Raw genomic sequence first — 17095 nt, forward strand, 5'->3', positions numbered from 1 at the left:
CCCGCTCTTTCTCAGCTTTCCCTCACTAAAATAGCCAATAGCGTGGCAGCATCCGCCAAGTTCAAAACACCCAGAATGTACCAGAGATAGACCAGCAGAGTGTAAGCCTCTCTAATGACTTTATTTGTGAAAATTGATTCCTGGTGTGTTTTTGTTAACACAGCTGGTGTAACATTAATACACAGCTCCATGACCACGTATGTGTATGTGCGTGTATGTGTGTGTGTGCGTACGGAAATAAGGTTCATGAGGATGTTACCCAGCACGAGATTCTTTCAGACCTCTTTATAAATCGAGCTGAGGCATTTCAGCGCCAGGCTTGGATTTCATGGCCTCTGAGAAGGCAGGAACTCTTCCTATATCTATCTCTGTCTCCGTCTATTTCTCTCTCTCTCTCTCTCTCTCTCTCCTTGCAGGTTTGCAGACTATTTCTGCATTAATCACCATGACACAGGCAAGGCAACTCAATTTTCTGCTCCTGTAGGTAAGGTGCGTGGCGTCCCGAAACGGTGGCACGAGGCATGAAACAGGCAAGCGGGGGCTAATCTTTGGTTACTGGTGTAATTGAAATGCTATCCACACTGTAGGGTGCATTAAAGTCTGATAACAGCGGTTCCTGTGGCCAATTTAAGTAGCTTGACTTCCTTTGGCTAGAAGGGAATAAAGAAAAGGGTGAGAGAGAGAGAGAGAGAGAGAGCGAGAGAGAGAGAGTATGTCAGGACGGAGGGGGGAGGACGAGGGAGGGGGTTGATAGATAAGGCCGACAAACCAGGCTAATTCTCCAGGCATGTTTCTCATTGTGATCCAGAAAAAATGAGAAAAAAAATGTATCACAGAACCAAAAAATCAATTGACCCTCGGGTGGCTTGTCAGGCTGCGAGTCTGATAAACCTAAAAGCTTCGTTAATGTCGGCCTGCCTGTACCCAACAGATAGAGCACTTTGTAAATGAACCCGCTTTGATAAATATATTAAGGAAAGCTGTGAATAAAAGGCACAGACTTGTCATTTGTAAATAGAACCCCCGCTACATGGAATTAGAATGATAAAATGGGGTTCCATATAATTAAGTTTGTGTAAGACCTGAAATCCGTGCAAATACCTTGCCGGAAATTTGAAAGGAAGCTGTCAGTTCAATTAATCTGAACATCACCCTGAGAATGTACTGAACAAAATTAAGCTGCAGATAAAACCTGGGCTAGTATTTTGATAAGTAATTCCTGTATCATTTCTTTGCTTCTGTGATCATTTTATTTAATCCACCACCCCCAGTTATGTGCTAAGCCATCTACAAAGGCCCTGCTGGCCAGGCCACCAAAACCTTAATCCACCATATAGCTTGTGTAAAACGGGGAGGGGGTGGAAGGCAGTTTTGCCTTTTGTGGGGGCACCAGTGGCGGTGCTAGGTATGGTTTTGGATGAAGGGGTGGGGTGGGTGTGGGGGCTGTAAGGGTAGCTTATGATCTCTGCCTCTCTCCCTTAAAAATATCCCACTGAATACATGTGCATCAAGCCACAAAGACCACTGACTTAGCCGCAGAACACTTCGCCGATAACACCGGAACATCCTGGTAGCTTACATATAATAGTGTTACAAAGGTTGTCGGTGTGTGCGTCTACGTGTGCACCTCCGCGTGTGTCTATATGCGACGGGGAGGGCTGTACATAAACGGTTTTCACACTTGGCAGGGAGAGGGAGGCGAAGGCTTTTGAAAATGAAAGGCAGAGCGATGCTGGTGGTGGAGATAGGGCGAGCGGAAATCTTGACTCACCAGTTGTTTACTTGTAAGATGGTGAGGCCTGTGTCTTGGGCTAGCTGCTTCTTCTGCTCTTCAGAAGGGTACGGGTGCTGCGGGAGCAAACGGAGAGAGAAACACACATGTCAGCCTCTTTGACATACAGATTAACATAAATATTCACGCATGTAAGCACTCATAAAGAGAAGTGCTGGAAGGCAACACATGCTCCGAGTCAAGTTCCTGGCTGTTGCTTATTACTGTATGTGTTCAATATGTTCCCGTGTTTGTTGTGTTGTGTAACCCAAGACTGCACCTTCTTGTGACCTCCACCCAACCCTGCCCCTCCCTCACGCAGTATAGACATTCAGAGCACACACATGTCCACCCACACATCAACACACGCTCACACACACGTACACACACACACACCTACGTGCTAAACCTGTCAGAGCTGGCCGAACAAGTTTGTCAACTGTGCTAACCCCCTTCCTTATCCCCACCCCGCCCACACACAAACAACATATAGTGTACGCACCAAACATATGCACCGCACACAGTTAAAAAAAAAAAAAAAAGCACTTCCGAACACACACACACAGACAAACGAGACTTTCAAGCAGGCCTAACGCTGTGGTGTCTGAGAATCCTTTTATAATACCAAGCAACAGAATGAGTGGGTGCAGATTTGCAGTGAATACATTTATCTTTCCTTGAATGTCTGACATGTATCCTGGTGGTGGCTCTTTCATAGAGAGCAGCTGAATACAGACGAATGCTAAAAGAAGAGAATGCTGTGAAATCTCCTCCACAGCCTCGCCAAGATTTTTACCTGAAAATGTAATTCTGCGACCAGGGCTTCAATGATACTATTTGTGTCAGGTCCAATCTAGAGAACATGGGCTGATATAAATGGCAGACCTTGGGCTGCCTTGCTCCCCCTGGGCCTGCTATGAAGCATGACAAAACAACAGTGATCGCTGGTGACAGATGTCTTTAAGGGCCAGATTAGGAGTCGGGGCGCACGCAAACGAAACAAATGAGACACTATGTGTTTCATTCAGCCATCGCAGACGGAGAGCATGCGTGCGCACAGTTACACGTTCCCACACACGCCCGCGCATGCACGTATGCATGAGCATGTGCAAACAGAAGACACAAACAAATATCCACCTGCAAACATTACACCTGCAAATCACAGCACACAAGAATTCCTTTTAAAGTGACACTTAAATCCTCCGCTATTTTCGGCTGGTTTCAGGCTCCATTAAGAGACATTCTTCCCCGCCAAGGAAAAAAAAACACCTTTAGCCGACTTACGCTCCTTTTTTCAGCTTCCTCCTCCACACTCATTGAGAAAGCAAATTTCATAAAGCCGGTAACGTCTGCCTGGCTTGCGCTAATTGAATTCAATTTTAACATGCAACGATAACAGTTGCTCAAGAACTATTTTCTCATTTGCTCCTGAAATAATTGATCTAAGTAAGGTTTCATATCAGCAGAGGAGAGGATTCCTCCTTTCCGGTAGTACTGCCTGTCTAAATGTAGTTTATTTTAATTAGAGGAGAGATGAAAAAATGGTTTGAGGAATGTGCTCAATTAATAACAAACAAGGCTGAGATTGGACAAATAATGAGTGCTGGCTGCAGAAAGGGATTAATCTGATTTGTACTTGTGTATGTAGTTCCTTTTAATATGCTAAAATCATTAACAAAGGAAAGATGATAATGCTTGCATAGAAATACATTTTTTGATTGCCAGGTGCTGACATTTCCTTGGCTGAGGAAGACAGAGCAATTTCTATTGCTTACCGTGTGTGTGTGTGTGTGTGTGTGTGTGTGTGTGTGTGTGTGTGCATTTGTGTGCGTATTCACGCACATACAGTATATATGTGTGCACAATGCCCAAAGAACAGATATACATATCTACATCCCTGTGTGTGTGTATGTGTGTGTGTCCCCTCTGGACAACAACATGTAATAAGAGTACGGCTTCTCTCTCCCTCCCCCTTACACTCCTGGGCTTCCTTGGCGTTTTCACATTAGCTATGACCTCGGTCACCATCAAAACACGTTCGCAAATATTACAGAACACACACCCCCCTCCCAGTCTTTTTTTTAATGCACACGCACTACACAAACATGTACACACATGCACAGACACACGCACAAACTGAGACGTAGCTAAAGATGATGTGGTACGGAGGTGTGGGGAGAAGGGCAGCCTAAATTGGAAATGGGAGTGGGTCATCTACATTGTATTAAGGCTTCCTCAGCCTCTCAGGCCCAGACCCGGTCATCAATCGCCTACTGTCAGGCAGAACGCGCTTTAGCTCGGTGATAAATACGCCGGCCGGCAGCATAGCTCGTCCAGCAGCCACCGCGTAATGAATGGTTTGAACAAACAAGAAAGATGTCTCATCAAGGAGAGTGGGGACGTTAAAGCCCCCCTCGCACACAAAACCCCTGAGTAAGGAGATTTACTCTGACCACATAGACACGACACTAAAAAAAATCCTATTTCGTTCGGCTCATACCCCTCCCGGCCCTTGCTCATTCCCCCGCTCCTTGCCTTCCTGTGTCAGACGAGACCAACCCCCCTGCAACCCCGAGACTTGCATGCACTTGCACATATGCACTCCCAAGCACACGTACCCACCGAGCGACGAAACACGCCTGTATACAACCTCTTCTCATCCTCTGTCCTCAAATCTCTCGCCTTTCTCGCTGACCCCCCCCTTCTCCCAACACACGTACTTTTTATGGCCGCGACTGCAGGCCACCCACACTTTACGCTGTGGCAGCTTTGCTTAAAGCTTGGCGCTCTGAAATCTCAGCTACAGAAAATGGTGTGTGGTGGCAATGGCGACACACACACACAAACACACACACACACACACACACACACACACACACACACACGAGAAGCAAGCCGGCATGGTGGGCCTAGTGGTTACAAGGCTGCAGCAGCCGTGAAATTGGAGAACGGCTATTTAGACCTCTGAGTAACCTCTTAATGTTAATTGCCTCAGTAAAAAAAATATATGTTAGTAAATCACCCAATGAGCACAAAAAAAATCTGATATGAAAAGAGTGAACGTGAGATGAATCTGTGAATAAATATTAAACAGAAGACTCAAAGCCAGAGAGCTACATCTGTTCTAATGTGCTTCTTCCTGGAGATGTCCTTCACTTCCCTCAGGAGACAGTATGACATGGTTATTTAATGGGTGAAACACAAACACAGAGCAAGATCAAAGATGGTATTGATAATCTCCCCACTAGCTTTGGATTCGCTCAATATGTTCAGTTACAAACACCAAGGCCAATATCCTTAAAAGAGGATTGACCGCAAAATGCAAAACAGCAAGCCAGAAATGAGCAGCTTCAATTTGTTGTCCGGGCAGCACTGACTGGTCTGCGATCGAAACGGCTCTGTTAATTACGCTAGAGCCCGTTAATGTGCACAAGCGAGCACTATCCTGATGCAACACATGTTGTCCAATGCCTGCAATCTGACCTGACAAAGCACAGATGAACCAAATCAACACAAACACAGGCGCATACACAGGTGGATCGCATTCTGCCTGTCATTGAGAATCGAGCTGTGTGTGTGTGTGTGTGTGTGTGTGTGTGTGTGTGTGAGACTGACTGCTGGCTAAATTACAGGGTGTGATGTGCTCTGTGCTCTCTGATAGTGCTGGATGTAATGGCCCCTGTGGTTGCTGAACATTACAAGCTGAGGTAGCTCCATCATCTGCTGCGTACGGTCCTTAAACCCCCCCTGAGCCCAGCTTGGCATTTCCCCACATACAACAACCACATCTACTGCTGGACCACTCTTACTTCACATCACACCTTTCGCCCACACCGACTCCTATCCACTCTTTCAACATCCAGGTCGCCATATATCAGATTCATACTCTCCTGACACCTATTTGCTGCCCTCGTCAAATCTTGCAGCCCGATCATTATCCCGGCCGTTCCATTCAACCCCCACCGCTCTCCTGGCTCTGCCCCTTCCCCTGCACTCACAGAACATGGAGCCCCTTGAATGAGAAACTAGTGGACCCCATTGATGAATGACATCATCAGTGTGTGACATGAGTTATAGAGCCAGGTCACAAGGTTGCAGTGGCTTGCAAACCTATTCCATGCTAATGACTCCAAGGAAATCACAGGCCATTGGCTGTTTACCCCACTGCCATGGCAACACAAAGGATTAACTGATGATGATTGGTGTGATTTAGCCCCAGCTATTTTGTCACTGGGATAGGGTTATTAGACAATGTGCATACATATTTGTTTTTCTTTTTAAATAGAAAGTGCAAACTGCTAAACAGACATAATTCTATATATCAACTTTCCTCATCATAATGCTTTTGCATGTTGGGAGCTTTTGATGGGCTTTATTGTGAGTTTGTGTCTAGTTTTACAGCAATATTGTGTCCCGCTATTTTCTTTCATATATGCCTTCTTTGCATTGATTGGAATCTTATTTGTCTTTAATCAAAGTGACTGGAGGATGATAATAATATTCACTGTCAGAAATAAACACAATCAAATAGAGGGATGACATTTTAATATGGATTCTGCATTGAGTTGGGGTAAGATTGGCACATTATAAATATCAAGTTGCCGTTCTTATTAACGTCACAATTGGCTTCTTTGACAAATGACAATGAGATTGAATGCATATCGGCATTACTGGGAGATCCAACAGATATGACAAATAAATCCAGTTGGAGTTTTTGAATCCATCACGAGTGTTTACCATGCACAGAGCAATATCTGGCTTTTTAGCTGCAGTCTGGCAGATTGAGGGATACAGTTAATTACTTCCATCTGTGCACATCAAATAGATTGACAATTGACAATTAATAAAAAGAAGAGCTTCATATTTTTACGACAATGACAGAATAGATTTAACGATATATCAGCATAAATGACAAATAACTATTTGCATCATGGGTTCGATTAGTTGAAATTACAAAAAGATCAGTTTGATTTATTTTATCAATTATAAATTCATATTTATTCTCATACTTAGCTGAGCCCAAACTAAGGATTGCAAATGGAGCAAACCAGTTGAAGCTCTTTTGAACAGTGTAAACTACAAGTTACATAGAAAAAACGCTTTTTCTATCACCATCCTTATATCCATCTCCATTTTTTTTTTAGAAAAATCTCTATGCTAACCGCTCTATCTCCATTGCTCTCGCTTTCTCTCCCTCTCATTGTGTGTTGTTGGGCGAGTGGAGGCAGGAGGGAGTTTCGGGTGTTTGTTTTATTTTACTGGGAACTACACTGCTTCCTGACAACAGTGTGAAAACAGGCAAGAATGCCACATGACTCAATGATTCAACCCCGCTACTCTTCCTTTCTCCCTCTCTCTCTTTCTCTTTCCCTCGATCACACACACACACACAGATACAGCCAACTTATAAACAGAACTCACATGATGCCAACCTACAAACCGCACGCACTGCATGCCAACCTCTGATAACAGCAAATAAAAGTACATCCATATCTACACCTCACACGATCTGCATTCAGAACATACCACTACACTTCTGTCTCCCTCACTCCAGACTCCAGAGCTTCCACAATAAGCATGAGGGCTCTCAGCGGACTGCCCTCTGACAGTAAAACGGTGATGATTGCAAATACGAGGCGGACTGGCGAGGCCCCCGGCATCTATAATAGAGCAAAAGGGCCCTGAGTCTGTCTGTCTGCCTGCCTACCCCTCTGACTGGCTGGCTGGCTGGCTGGTTGGTTGGCAGTGCATCAGTACTACTACTGCTGTTGCTGCCATGGCCCGCCACAACAATCGCTGGCTGGGCTCCTGAAGCCAGCTCCTGGCCCTCAGCCAACAGCCTGTTTGCTCTACACCATTAATTTATGTTCACTGGAGATGGTGCAAGGTTGTAGAGAAGCTCTACGGCATAACTGCCCTGCTCGCCTGCCAAGCTACAGTAACAGTAAAGTGGGTGAGGGGAGTCGGAAGGAGCGGGGAATGAATGGAGGGAGAGGGTGAGGAAGGAGCCCTGGAGGATATGGGAGATACAGGCATCTGATTGTAGCAAGCTCCATGAGGCTAAATAGCAATCACTCCCACACAATCCCAATGCACCTCCAGACTTAGCGGATCGACCAGAGAAAAGAGAAAGATGCTTTTCCAAATGCTATCATGCATAATGATAATAAGGTATCGCTTTTATCCAATAAAGAAAATGAAATAGGAAAAAAAAAACAGTGTTCATTATCTACACAGAAATCCACAAAAGACTCCCAAACAAGGATCGACTGAACTCAACCCATCAGATCTATTGGAGTTTGCCAACAGTTATATACACAAACTGTGTGTGTGCTGTGTTGTGGACCCGGTCTCGTTTGTGGCCTGCAGCCATAGAGATGTGCCTATTTAATCGTCAGATCGAGTTCATGGCTTCTTTTTCCACCACACGGCTGCCCCTCCGCTTTCAAGAGGAGGAATACGATCCCTCCATCTTTACAGCGGGGGCCTGGTCTCCTCTCAGTCTCTCCCTCTCCCTCTCCCTCTCTCTCATTTCCGTTGATCTCTCCTTCTCCTGCCGTACTCCGCGGGCCCCAGCAGCTATCCCTTCCCCGCTACACGCTAACCCGTCTGGCCTCGTCTCGTATCCTCTTCACTCCACCTCCTCTCCTCTCCTCTCGTCCCCTTCTTTCAAAGTTTCCGCTCGAGCTTTAAGCCAGGTCCTAGAGGGCAGGAATTTGGCCTGGTTTTTCAGACCGGTCTGTGGGCTTTGTTGTGGTAACTGCCTGCTCAGGGGCACCCAGCTCTGTTCTGCTCTGCTCTCCAGCTCGCCTGATGTCAACACACAGCCACGCTCGCTACTTGCTCTCAAGAAGTCTTTAAAACATCTTGTTGCAACGGCTACAGCTGAGCCAAAGCATCGTTCTCCTGCGAAAGCCTTTTGTTCCTCTTAAATTTCAGTGAGTTGAAATAATTCTCTAAAAATGAATCACCTGTTCTTTTATCCTCTACGATGTTGCTTGCTGGGGCTGTGAGGTAATTGGTCTCTTGCCTTTGCGAGGGACTTTTAGGGCCTATAAGCACATCATTAGAAGCCTGGTGGGCCTGTCAAAGCAGACGACCCACCCACTTTGCCTGCGTTGGAAAACCTCATGTCCACACCACTTGTCACTGTTGCCGGCCATAAAGCCACTGGGAGCGCACGCTATAGCTGAAGTGTACTGAACGAACTAAGCCTCTGAATAAACACCGGCACTGGTTTAATGACGTATGTACACATTGTAAAAAAGCAATGATTTTCTAAACTGACTAAGGGAGAGACACGTCCTAAGGAAACCTCTCGGGTGGAACACAAAGCTTATCTGCAAATCTTTTTACCCCCCAAAAAATGCTGTATATTTTTCAGCTCCTTTTATTTCCTCTTGGAAAAATTCTTTTTGTGATTCCAAAATTAATTGACAAAAGAATACTATTATAACTACCCACTTAGGCTGCATATATGGATAAATATTACAAATTTTCAGCATCAAATATGTCTGGGGTATTAGACACTACTCTGGCATACTGAAGCTCACAAGCCATTCTTGTAGGCTTGAACACACAGGGGGCCAGGCAGTAAAGCACTTACAACCTGTTGATAAAGTCTGTTGGGAAAAGGACTTACTATTAACATACAGGGTCTCTTTAAGTTTATCCTCTTTCTCTATTGTGTTCTTTAGACTTTGTTTAACTTCCCAAGTCAAAGTAAAGTGGGGCTGATCTTCAATTGAAACAGAAACAGATTAATTTGTGGAGAGATGGACAGACTGAGGGAGAGAAAAGCGGGTGTGTTCCCTCTTCAAATAGAAGCTTCTGAGAGTTTCCACTTGACGGTTCTCCCTTTCATTGTGCATTAACTTAATGAGCATAAGCATTCAAATACACAACCAGGACCTCTTTTAGCTCTCTCCCTCTCTCTTTCTAGTCTCTCCCTCTGTCTCTTTAAGACTCCACGTTCTCGAGAGAAAGGCCAGTACATTCTAATAGCGAGCCTCAGGACACAACAACAAGAGCACAACCACTTACAGAGGACAAACAAGAAACCCCCGGGGCCAGCTATGGAATGTCAAGCCAATTTGGAAGATATCATAGGACATTTGTAATGTCAATTTTTGTTTTTCAGGTCAAAAATCAAAGGCAAACATGGTGGGTAACATTTGTCCATTACAGTGCAGGCAGGAACACCCCCTCCCCAGCCAAAAAACAGCTGCAGGGGACACTTCCTGTTTGCTAATGATGCTAAATGTGTTCAAGTCAACCATGTCAAATTTTCTCTCCCTGTGAATGGACAGCTGGGGTGGAAAGAAAGATTTTCCTCTCCTCTCCTGCACCGTCTCCCCTTTTCTCTATCCCCTGCCAGCGAGAGAAGCTCTTAGGCCCACGACAGACAGACACTTCAGATCATGTCCCTGTCAGTGAGACAGAGGAGCGGAGCTGATGGTAACCATAGGTGCATTCATCTGAGATCACAAGTACTTCCATGGAACAAAGCCAGCCAAGCCCTGATCAGTCACCGCCCCGTCCCTACCTGTTGTGTCTGTTCTCCTTTAGTGAATGCCGTTTTTTTGCCTTTCAGAAATGCACGTCTTTCTGAGCTCTCCTTTCATCTAAGGGTGTATGAGTCAAGGAGATATCTCCTGTCATTGCTCAACACCCAGGGGCGGCTGGCTGCATGGGGCTGTGCGGACTGACAAATGCCCTCAGGATCTTTCGCTTTCTTAATGTTCCTCAAAGGGTCGACATGTGACGGGAGTTAAAATGCCTTTGTGAAGCGCCGCCAAAAGAGGGAGAAGAGAAGAGAAGAGAAGAGAAGAGAAGAGAAGAGAAGAGAAGGAGTGGTAAGGCAGGGATCTAGCTTTTAGGCCTGGTTAATAGCAGCCAGTCTTTAAGTGCATTCTTCCATCCTCTCTCTCTCTCTCTCTGTCTCTCTCTCTCTCCTTGTAGTGCTCTTAGGCTCAATCCTGCCCGGGGGCCGAGGTGACCTTTGACCTGGCTGGCCTGCCTAGCTACAGCCCTCTCGTTTGTTAGGGGCTTTATCCACTGACAAAGCAGGCAGGAAGTTGGCAGCCACCCAGCAGCCCCATGGGAGGATGACCATCAGCTAGCTCAGCTTACCGCTTATTACAGGATGGTGGGGAGCAAGAGTGTGTGTGTGTGTGTGTGTGTGTGTGTGTGTGTGTGTGTGTGTGTGTGTGTGTGTCTGTCTGTCTGTCTGTCTGCGCACTGGCGTGTGTGCGTCCTTGTGCTTGCATGTGTGCTTGGATACATGTGTGCATGCTCGCTTGTTTATAACTGTACTTGCGCATTTGGAACTGCGGGCATGGTCGACGGCCGGCGCACGCTCCTGTTTGTGTGCACATGTGTAGGGCAGCGACAGAATCAGAAACGTGGCTGACCTTTCTCTTTTCGTGCCGGCAATTTTTACTATGCTGGCTAATGACACGCAAAGAATAAGCCTGGAAGCTACAAACGTCCCTGTCTCCGAGCTAACCCGATCAGCTACGCATGTTAGCAACAATCAGGCAACCTTCCAGCCACTGGACTCAGGGGACCCCAGCACACTTCAGTCTCTCTCTCTCTCTCTCTCCACTCTTTCTCTCCTCCTCCTCTCTGCAGTCTGTTCATCAGAGCGCTCAGAACAGCTCACTAAAACATTATATCATAAGACACTCCAGTTTCACTCTCGCCACTCCATAAAAGTCAGGTAATTCATACTTCATTTATATACCTTCCCATTAATAAAGCTGATGAACTTTTACTCCTTAAATCTAATGGGCCATTTTGCCATGACTGCCAGCGCTCGCCGTTTTCTGTCTCTCTCTGTCTATCGCTCCTCTTCCCTTCAGAGGAAGCACACTCGCTCGGCCGCTGCGCGCGTACAGTGTTTTATGGGCGACGACAGAAAGAGAGGGATTTACGGATTTTTGAGGCTTCTGACTGACCTCCGCCACAGACAAGCAGCGACACGTACCGTATGGTGATTTGTTGTAGCTTTTGGAGGTTTTGGCCCTACTCTCTCCCTCTGCTTCCCTCTACCTCTCTCTATCTGGGTGCAACAGAGGGTCATTGACCTCCGGGCCTAAAGCAAGGCATGATGGCTCCCCAGCTCGGAGGCTGTTGACAAGCGTCTGTGTTCTTTTCAACAACTCGTTGAACCGCCCCCCCGCCCCCAACCTCCACCCCTTCCCTTCTCAGGAATGTAACACAACCGCTCACTGAGGTAACCCAAGCCCCTCCCCTCTCCCATCCTTCATTTACAGAAAGAGAAGGAGACAGACAGAGAGAAAGAGTGAAAGCAAGACCAACTGGGGGTGTTAGACAGCTGTCCCCCATCTCCCCATCTAACTCTTGCTCCCTCTCTAATTCTCTTCCTCTCTTTAGATTTGCTCCTAGCCCACTGCCTGTGGAATAATTAATGATGCAATTGAGCCGAGGAGAGGACTCTGACCAGCAGGGGCCGGTCCTGAATGCCTGTGCGGCCGTTTTATGGAAGACCGGAAAATAGAAAGAGAGAAAGACAGGGGGAGACAGATAGGCAGAGGGAGAGAGAGAGACATAAAACAGTCAGACAGTGAGAAAAAGAGATTGTTAATAGTCTGTTCCCCAATAAGCCTTAACTCAGTCTTCCTCGCTCTGTTTTCGTCCCCTCTAGTCTAATCCTCCTGCCCCATCCCCCTCTCTTCTCCTCCGTCCTGATGGCGGGATTGGGGGGCCTGACCTGTCTGGTGATTGATGGTAATGTCTCAGGAAGTCATTTTCCCCGACAGCACCCCGCCGCCTTTCACCAGGCCTGGTGCAGAGGTGAGCCCATCACATGGACGCTTTTAACTCTTTGCTCACTCTCCGCCCAGGCCTCTCTGACCCATCTATCTCACACTTCTCCCTCCCACACTGCGCCCTGCGCCAACCACCGTGCCTACTGAGCCCCCTACTTCTGACACAGGCGGGAGAAAGTTGGTGATGCTACAGAATGTTTCCGTCAGAAAGATTAAGAAAGCCTGCAGAAGAGCGAAAACAAGGATATCTCGACAAAAAACAGGCCATCTTGAAGTGGATCTGCCAAGTGGCCTCTAATTCAGGTTGCCGGGGATGGATCCCCATGACTCCATTACTGTCAGCGCTTACCACCTCCATTATGGCAATTAGGACGTGGTTCCAACACTAGGAATGTTTTGCCCTGCTCTGGAATTGCTAACATCTGCCGTGTCTCCGCTCCATGTGTCAGAGTAGAGTTATCTTTTCTTAAACACACATCTTTTTACAGTCACACTCTGTCTCCTCTTTTTTCCTCCCGTTTCTTCGACACTGCTCTCCACATTTATTTTCTTAATTCGACTCAAACTGTGCCTTAAAGAGATCTCTCTCTGTTTGAGTCCAAATAACCTAAAATGATCCGTGAAGAGCCTCGCGGTTCCCGTTTTCAATAGGCTTCATTAGTTTTTAATATCTAGCCAAGGAAAGGAGGGGAAAATGGCATTGAGATAATCAATGGAAAGGGGCTGGTAGCCTATTAATCTCCCCCAAAGGATTGTGGGTTAATACACGCTCTTGCATAGGCAAACATGGCTGTGTGGTGAACACATCTGTCTGCCTGGATGGGCTACTTAATGAAACAGCCAGCGTTTGGCTGCTGAGATGGATGTCGTTCCCCCAGTGAAAAATGAGTTCTCTCTCCCGGTACGCCGAGCCACACATGATAGGGCTCCATTCAATTCACCGGAGACCTGACTGTGTCCCCGTGTGGGAGCAGCTTAAACAATGAGGGTGCCGGGCAGGACAGGCAACGCATGGCCACTAGAGCAAATCTTCATGGAGATCATATCAGGGAATCCTAATGTGAACAAGAGTCTGAGTGATCTGGGAATGAGAGAAGACAGAGAAAGACTAGAAGAGGAGCAGTACAGTAGACAGAAAAAGAAGAACAAGGGAGGGGAGAGATGAAGGCTGAGCCACCTGGGATCGATAAGCAGGCTCAATGTGTTTGAGTGACGGTGTTTGTGTGTGCAAACTTTGGTCTGCGTGTGCACGCATGTGCCAGCGCTCTGCCAGGACATGCTTCTGCGAGTGCATGTGAGCGCATTCTGACAGTGTCAGAGGTGACCCCCGGTCAGGGAGTCCTGTAACAGGAGCTCACCTCCGGTTCTGCAAGCTCTCCTCTCAGTGTGCTAAACAGCCACCTGAAGACAGGATTAGCCATTGTGACCCGGCCCCAGAGGTAACCGAGATACACCTCCGGGGACAGACGTGAAACACACACTGTCACGTGTTGCAGAGACACAGCCAGGTGGTAGCAGACGGACACGGAGGAAGATAGAGGGTTTAGAAAAAAGGGCTGTAAAATGGAGAGAGGACGGGACAGGTGGCGGCGGGGATTGTAAGAGCAAACAGGACACCTATAAGAGGATGAATGCAAGTAGGATACAGTATAATGTGGAGCAAGCTAAGGTGAAGGTGTCACTGGTGTTTGCTGTCGTCTAGTGAAAACAAAGCACCAGAGCATAAGAGGATTGGACGACCTAACCCAGCGCCTTGGGGTAGCTGAGATTTGTGCCTGTATGGAAATTGATGCCTGTCAGCCTGTCTATGACTCAACCCTGACAGTATGCATGTATGTGTGTTTCCGTGTGCACATACAAGTGTGCGTGCTGTGCTGTGACAAATGAGCTGTGCTTAATTTGCGAGTGATTATGCGGGGCTGCTGGTGCCCTAAACCCCTTTGAACTTGTAATTGCCCCTGGTTTCAGTAATGAACATTAAGGAGGATTCAGAAACGTGTGGCTAATTACACATTTGCCCCCCTTTTTAATTTCTTCGTCTTCATGCTGGATGAGAAACAGGAAAAAGGAGGAGCAGGAGTGGTAGTAGGAGGATGAGAGCCAAGGAGGAGGTTCTGGGTTGGGAGGCATACATCGCTGTTGTCGCCCTCTTTATCTAAATAATTGCACAAGCTGGTTTATGGGCTTTAGAGAGGTGCTTTGTGTGTCATTCGCTGAGCCCTGGGGATATCAGGACTAGCTTTCCCCATGATCAATATTCAGAGAGATTCACATCTGGAGCCAAGGCCTGCTCTGCCGGGGTTTATATTTATATATATTTATTTTTTCTTTTCATTTGATTTTTTTCTTTTGTTCTCTTCTTCCTCTATATATCTGTTGTTTTCTAATCAGCGTGGGGTACAGCTATTTTTTGATACAGGGGTTGCCATCCATCACACATGCTCCTTTGTGTAGCCTTACACGATCATTGAGGGATGTGGCTGCAGAGAAATTCAGAGGCTTGACGAGGCTCAGCTCTATGTGGAGAACAGACACCAACAACACATGGCTCGATATATATGCTAGGCATAACTGCTTGAGCGATGAAGCATTCTGGGTAAATGGCTGCGGTGCAGGGAGGGTCCGCTGAGGCTAGTCGAGAAGGAAGAGTCGGGGAAAGGAGCAACAAATTGACCCGCTCAGCCTCAGTCTTTGATGTGGACTGGGCTCTCTCTTAAAAACCAGTCCATATGTTCAGAGGGGGAAAGAGAGAGGATATCAGTGGGGAAAAAAATGAAAAGGTGAGGAAGTGGAGGGGGAGAGGTGAGAACAAGAGACATGGCTCCCAGTTATAAGGACCCCACTGTGCAGGAATCCCACTGCCTGCCCCTGGACTGAGCGCTGGGCAAAACAAAAGCACGCATGTGAGAGGCGTAGGAAGGGAGGGGAGAAAAATCACACAAAATGGCAGGAGTGGGATTTGGTGCAGCCAGGGTCCCATGACAAACCAAACAGTGAAACACAAGGTCTGTTTTTGATTTCTACTCAGTGCCTCCATCGCTCAACCTTTTCTCCTTCCTTGGCTCCCTCCCTTCTTTAGCCTGGTTTGCTGTTTCCACGCCTGTGCTGCTCCTTTTCCCTTTTGCATTTTCTTCTCTTGGTGTGAGATGAATATCAAAGCACTGCCGGGGCAGCTTGGAGGCCTACAGCAGAATCTCATTGGCCTCCATGGTCCCCGGCATGCAGCAGCCACCGTTCTAGCAGCTCTTGCCACAACCCCGCAATCAACCGTGGGGGGATGAGGCTAGCCTGCAGGGCGGTACCCCTGGAAGGGTAAGGGGTAATTTAAGGAAACTAGCTCTAAGATGTGAAACCAAAATCCTCTTATACATTTTGTTACGAGTAAGATAACCCCAAAAGTGTAGAAAAGGGAAAGCGGCACAAAATCAGCTACCACCATCTTAATAACCCTGCTTTTCCACCAGGGGCATGTATGCTATCACAGACTACCTTGCGGGGTCCCTTATTGCACATGACGTCACTCATCCCTATTTCTTACAGAGTCAGCTCAGGCAGGTCCGAGCCAAGGGATCAGTGTTATGACTACAGCAGCAGTGGATCGGGCTGCTGTGCTAACGGCAGGGAAACGTTCCCAGGCTGGGGACTATTCTGAGTGGAGCACAGGGCCTTAAAGAAGTCTCCTCAGCTTCGTGCACGGGTGTTCTTGGAGGAGTCTCTCACTGTTCATGGCTGCGAGTTTATAATCTGACTGCCCTCCACAGGCCCAGCCCTGTTTGCATTGTGCTGCGGTCGGGGCATGTGCAGTCACCTCTGCAGGGGCCGGTCGATCTCACGCTGTGCTCCTGGTCTTCCATGAGGACACCCCTGTCGTAAAACCTCATTCAAAGAAGTGCACATTGCATCACATTTCAGGGAACACGCTGCTCTTTTGTTTTTCCCTTGCTGTTGTCTTACTGGAGGATATGTTGTGGGTTGCTCTTTTTTTTTTTTTTTCCTTTGGCAAACACTGTGGAGTTGCACACAGCTTAATCACCTCCATGCAGCGGGAACGTGCCGTAAACAGTCCCTGAGCGAAAGCACTCATTTCTGCTACTTCATTAAACAACCTGCATTAAGATGCAAACAGCAGGAATGAAAATTAACAGGGAGGGAGGGAAACAGGAGGTAGAGGGAGGAGAAGTGTTGGGATTAAGCAGGAATCGCTGCATTTCCACATGCACAATAACACAACGTTCATCTTGAGGAGCCCATGGAAATGAGAAGAAAAAAACAAAACACGAAAACAAGAAAACATGTCTGCTCTTTTTACAAGCACACACACACACACACACAGCACATAGTGTATGCAAGGTTAATGTGCTATGCTTTATATGTCAGCGGATTCCACGTGGGGTTATTTGGCTTTGAAGTGGAGCTACACCAGATCTGGATTAGGGGGCAAAGTGTAAAGGTCTGATGTCGGAGCATGAAACAAATTAGGGCTTATTACATTCTAATGCAGCACTAAACCTCTGGAACGGCGACCGACTAT

At 47.1% G+C, this 17095-nt stretch overlaps 1 protein-coding gene across 5 annotated transcripts in view; it reads right to left on the reverse strand.

Annotated features, from left to right (window-relative positions):
- Positions 1-17095, reverse strand: part of meis2a (Meis homeobox 2a) — a 79969-nt gene that overhangs the window by 23666 nt on the left and 39208 nt on the right. For all 5 annotated transcript variants that reach the window (XM_041953466.1, XM_041953467.1, XM_041953464.1 and 2 more), the window contains exon 9: positions 1772-1848. In XM_041953466.1, coding sequence (XP_041809400.1) covers positions 1772-1848 — 77 coding nt within the window. The remainder of the gene's footprint in view (positions 1-1771; positions 1849-17095) is intronic.

The sequence above is a fragment of the Chelmon rostratus genome, chromosome 15 (assembly GCF_017976325.1).
Source record: "Chelmon rostratus isolate fCheRos1 chromosome 15, fCheRos1.pri, whole genome shotgun sequence".
Taxonomy (NCBI): domain Eukaryota; kingdom Metazoa; phylum Chordata; class Actinopteri; order Chaetodontiformes; family Chaetodontidae; genus Chelmon; species Chelmon rostratus.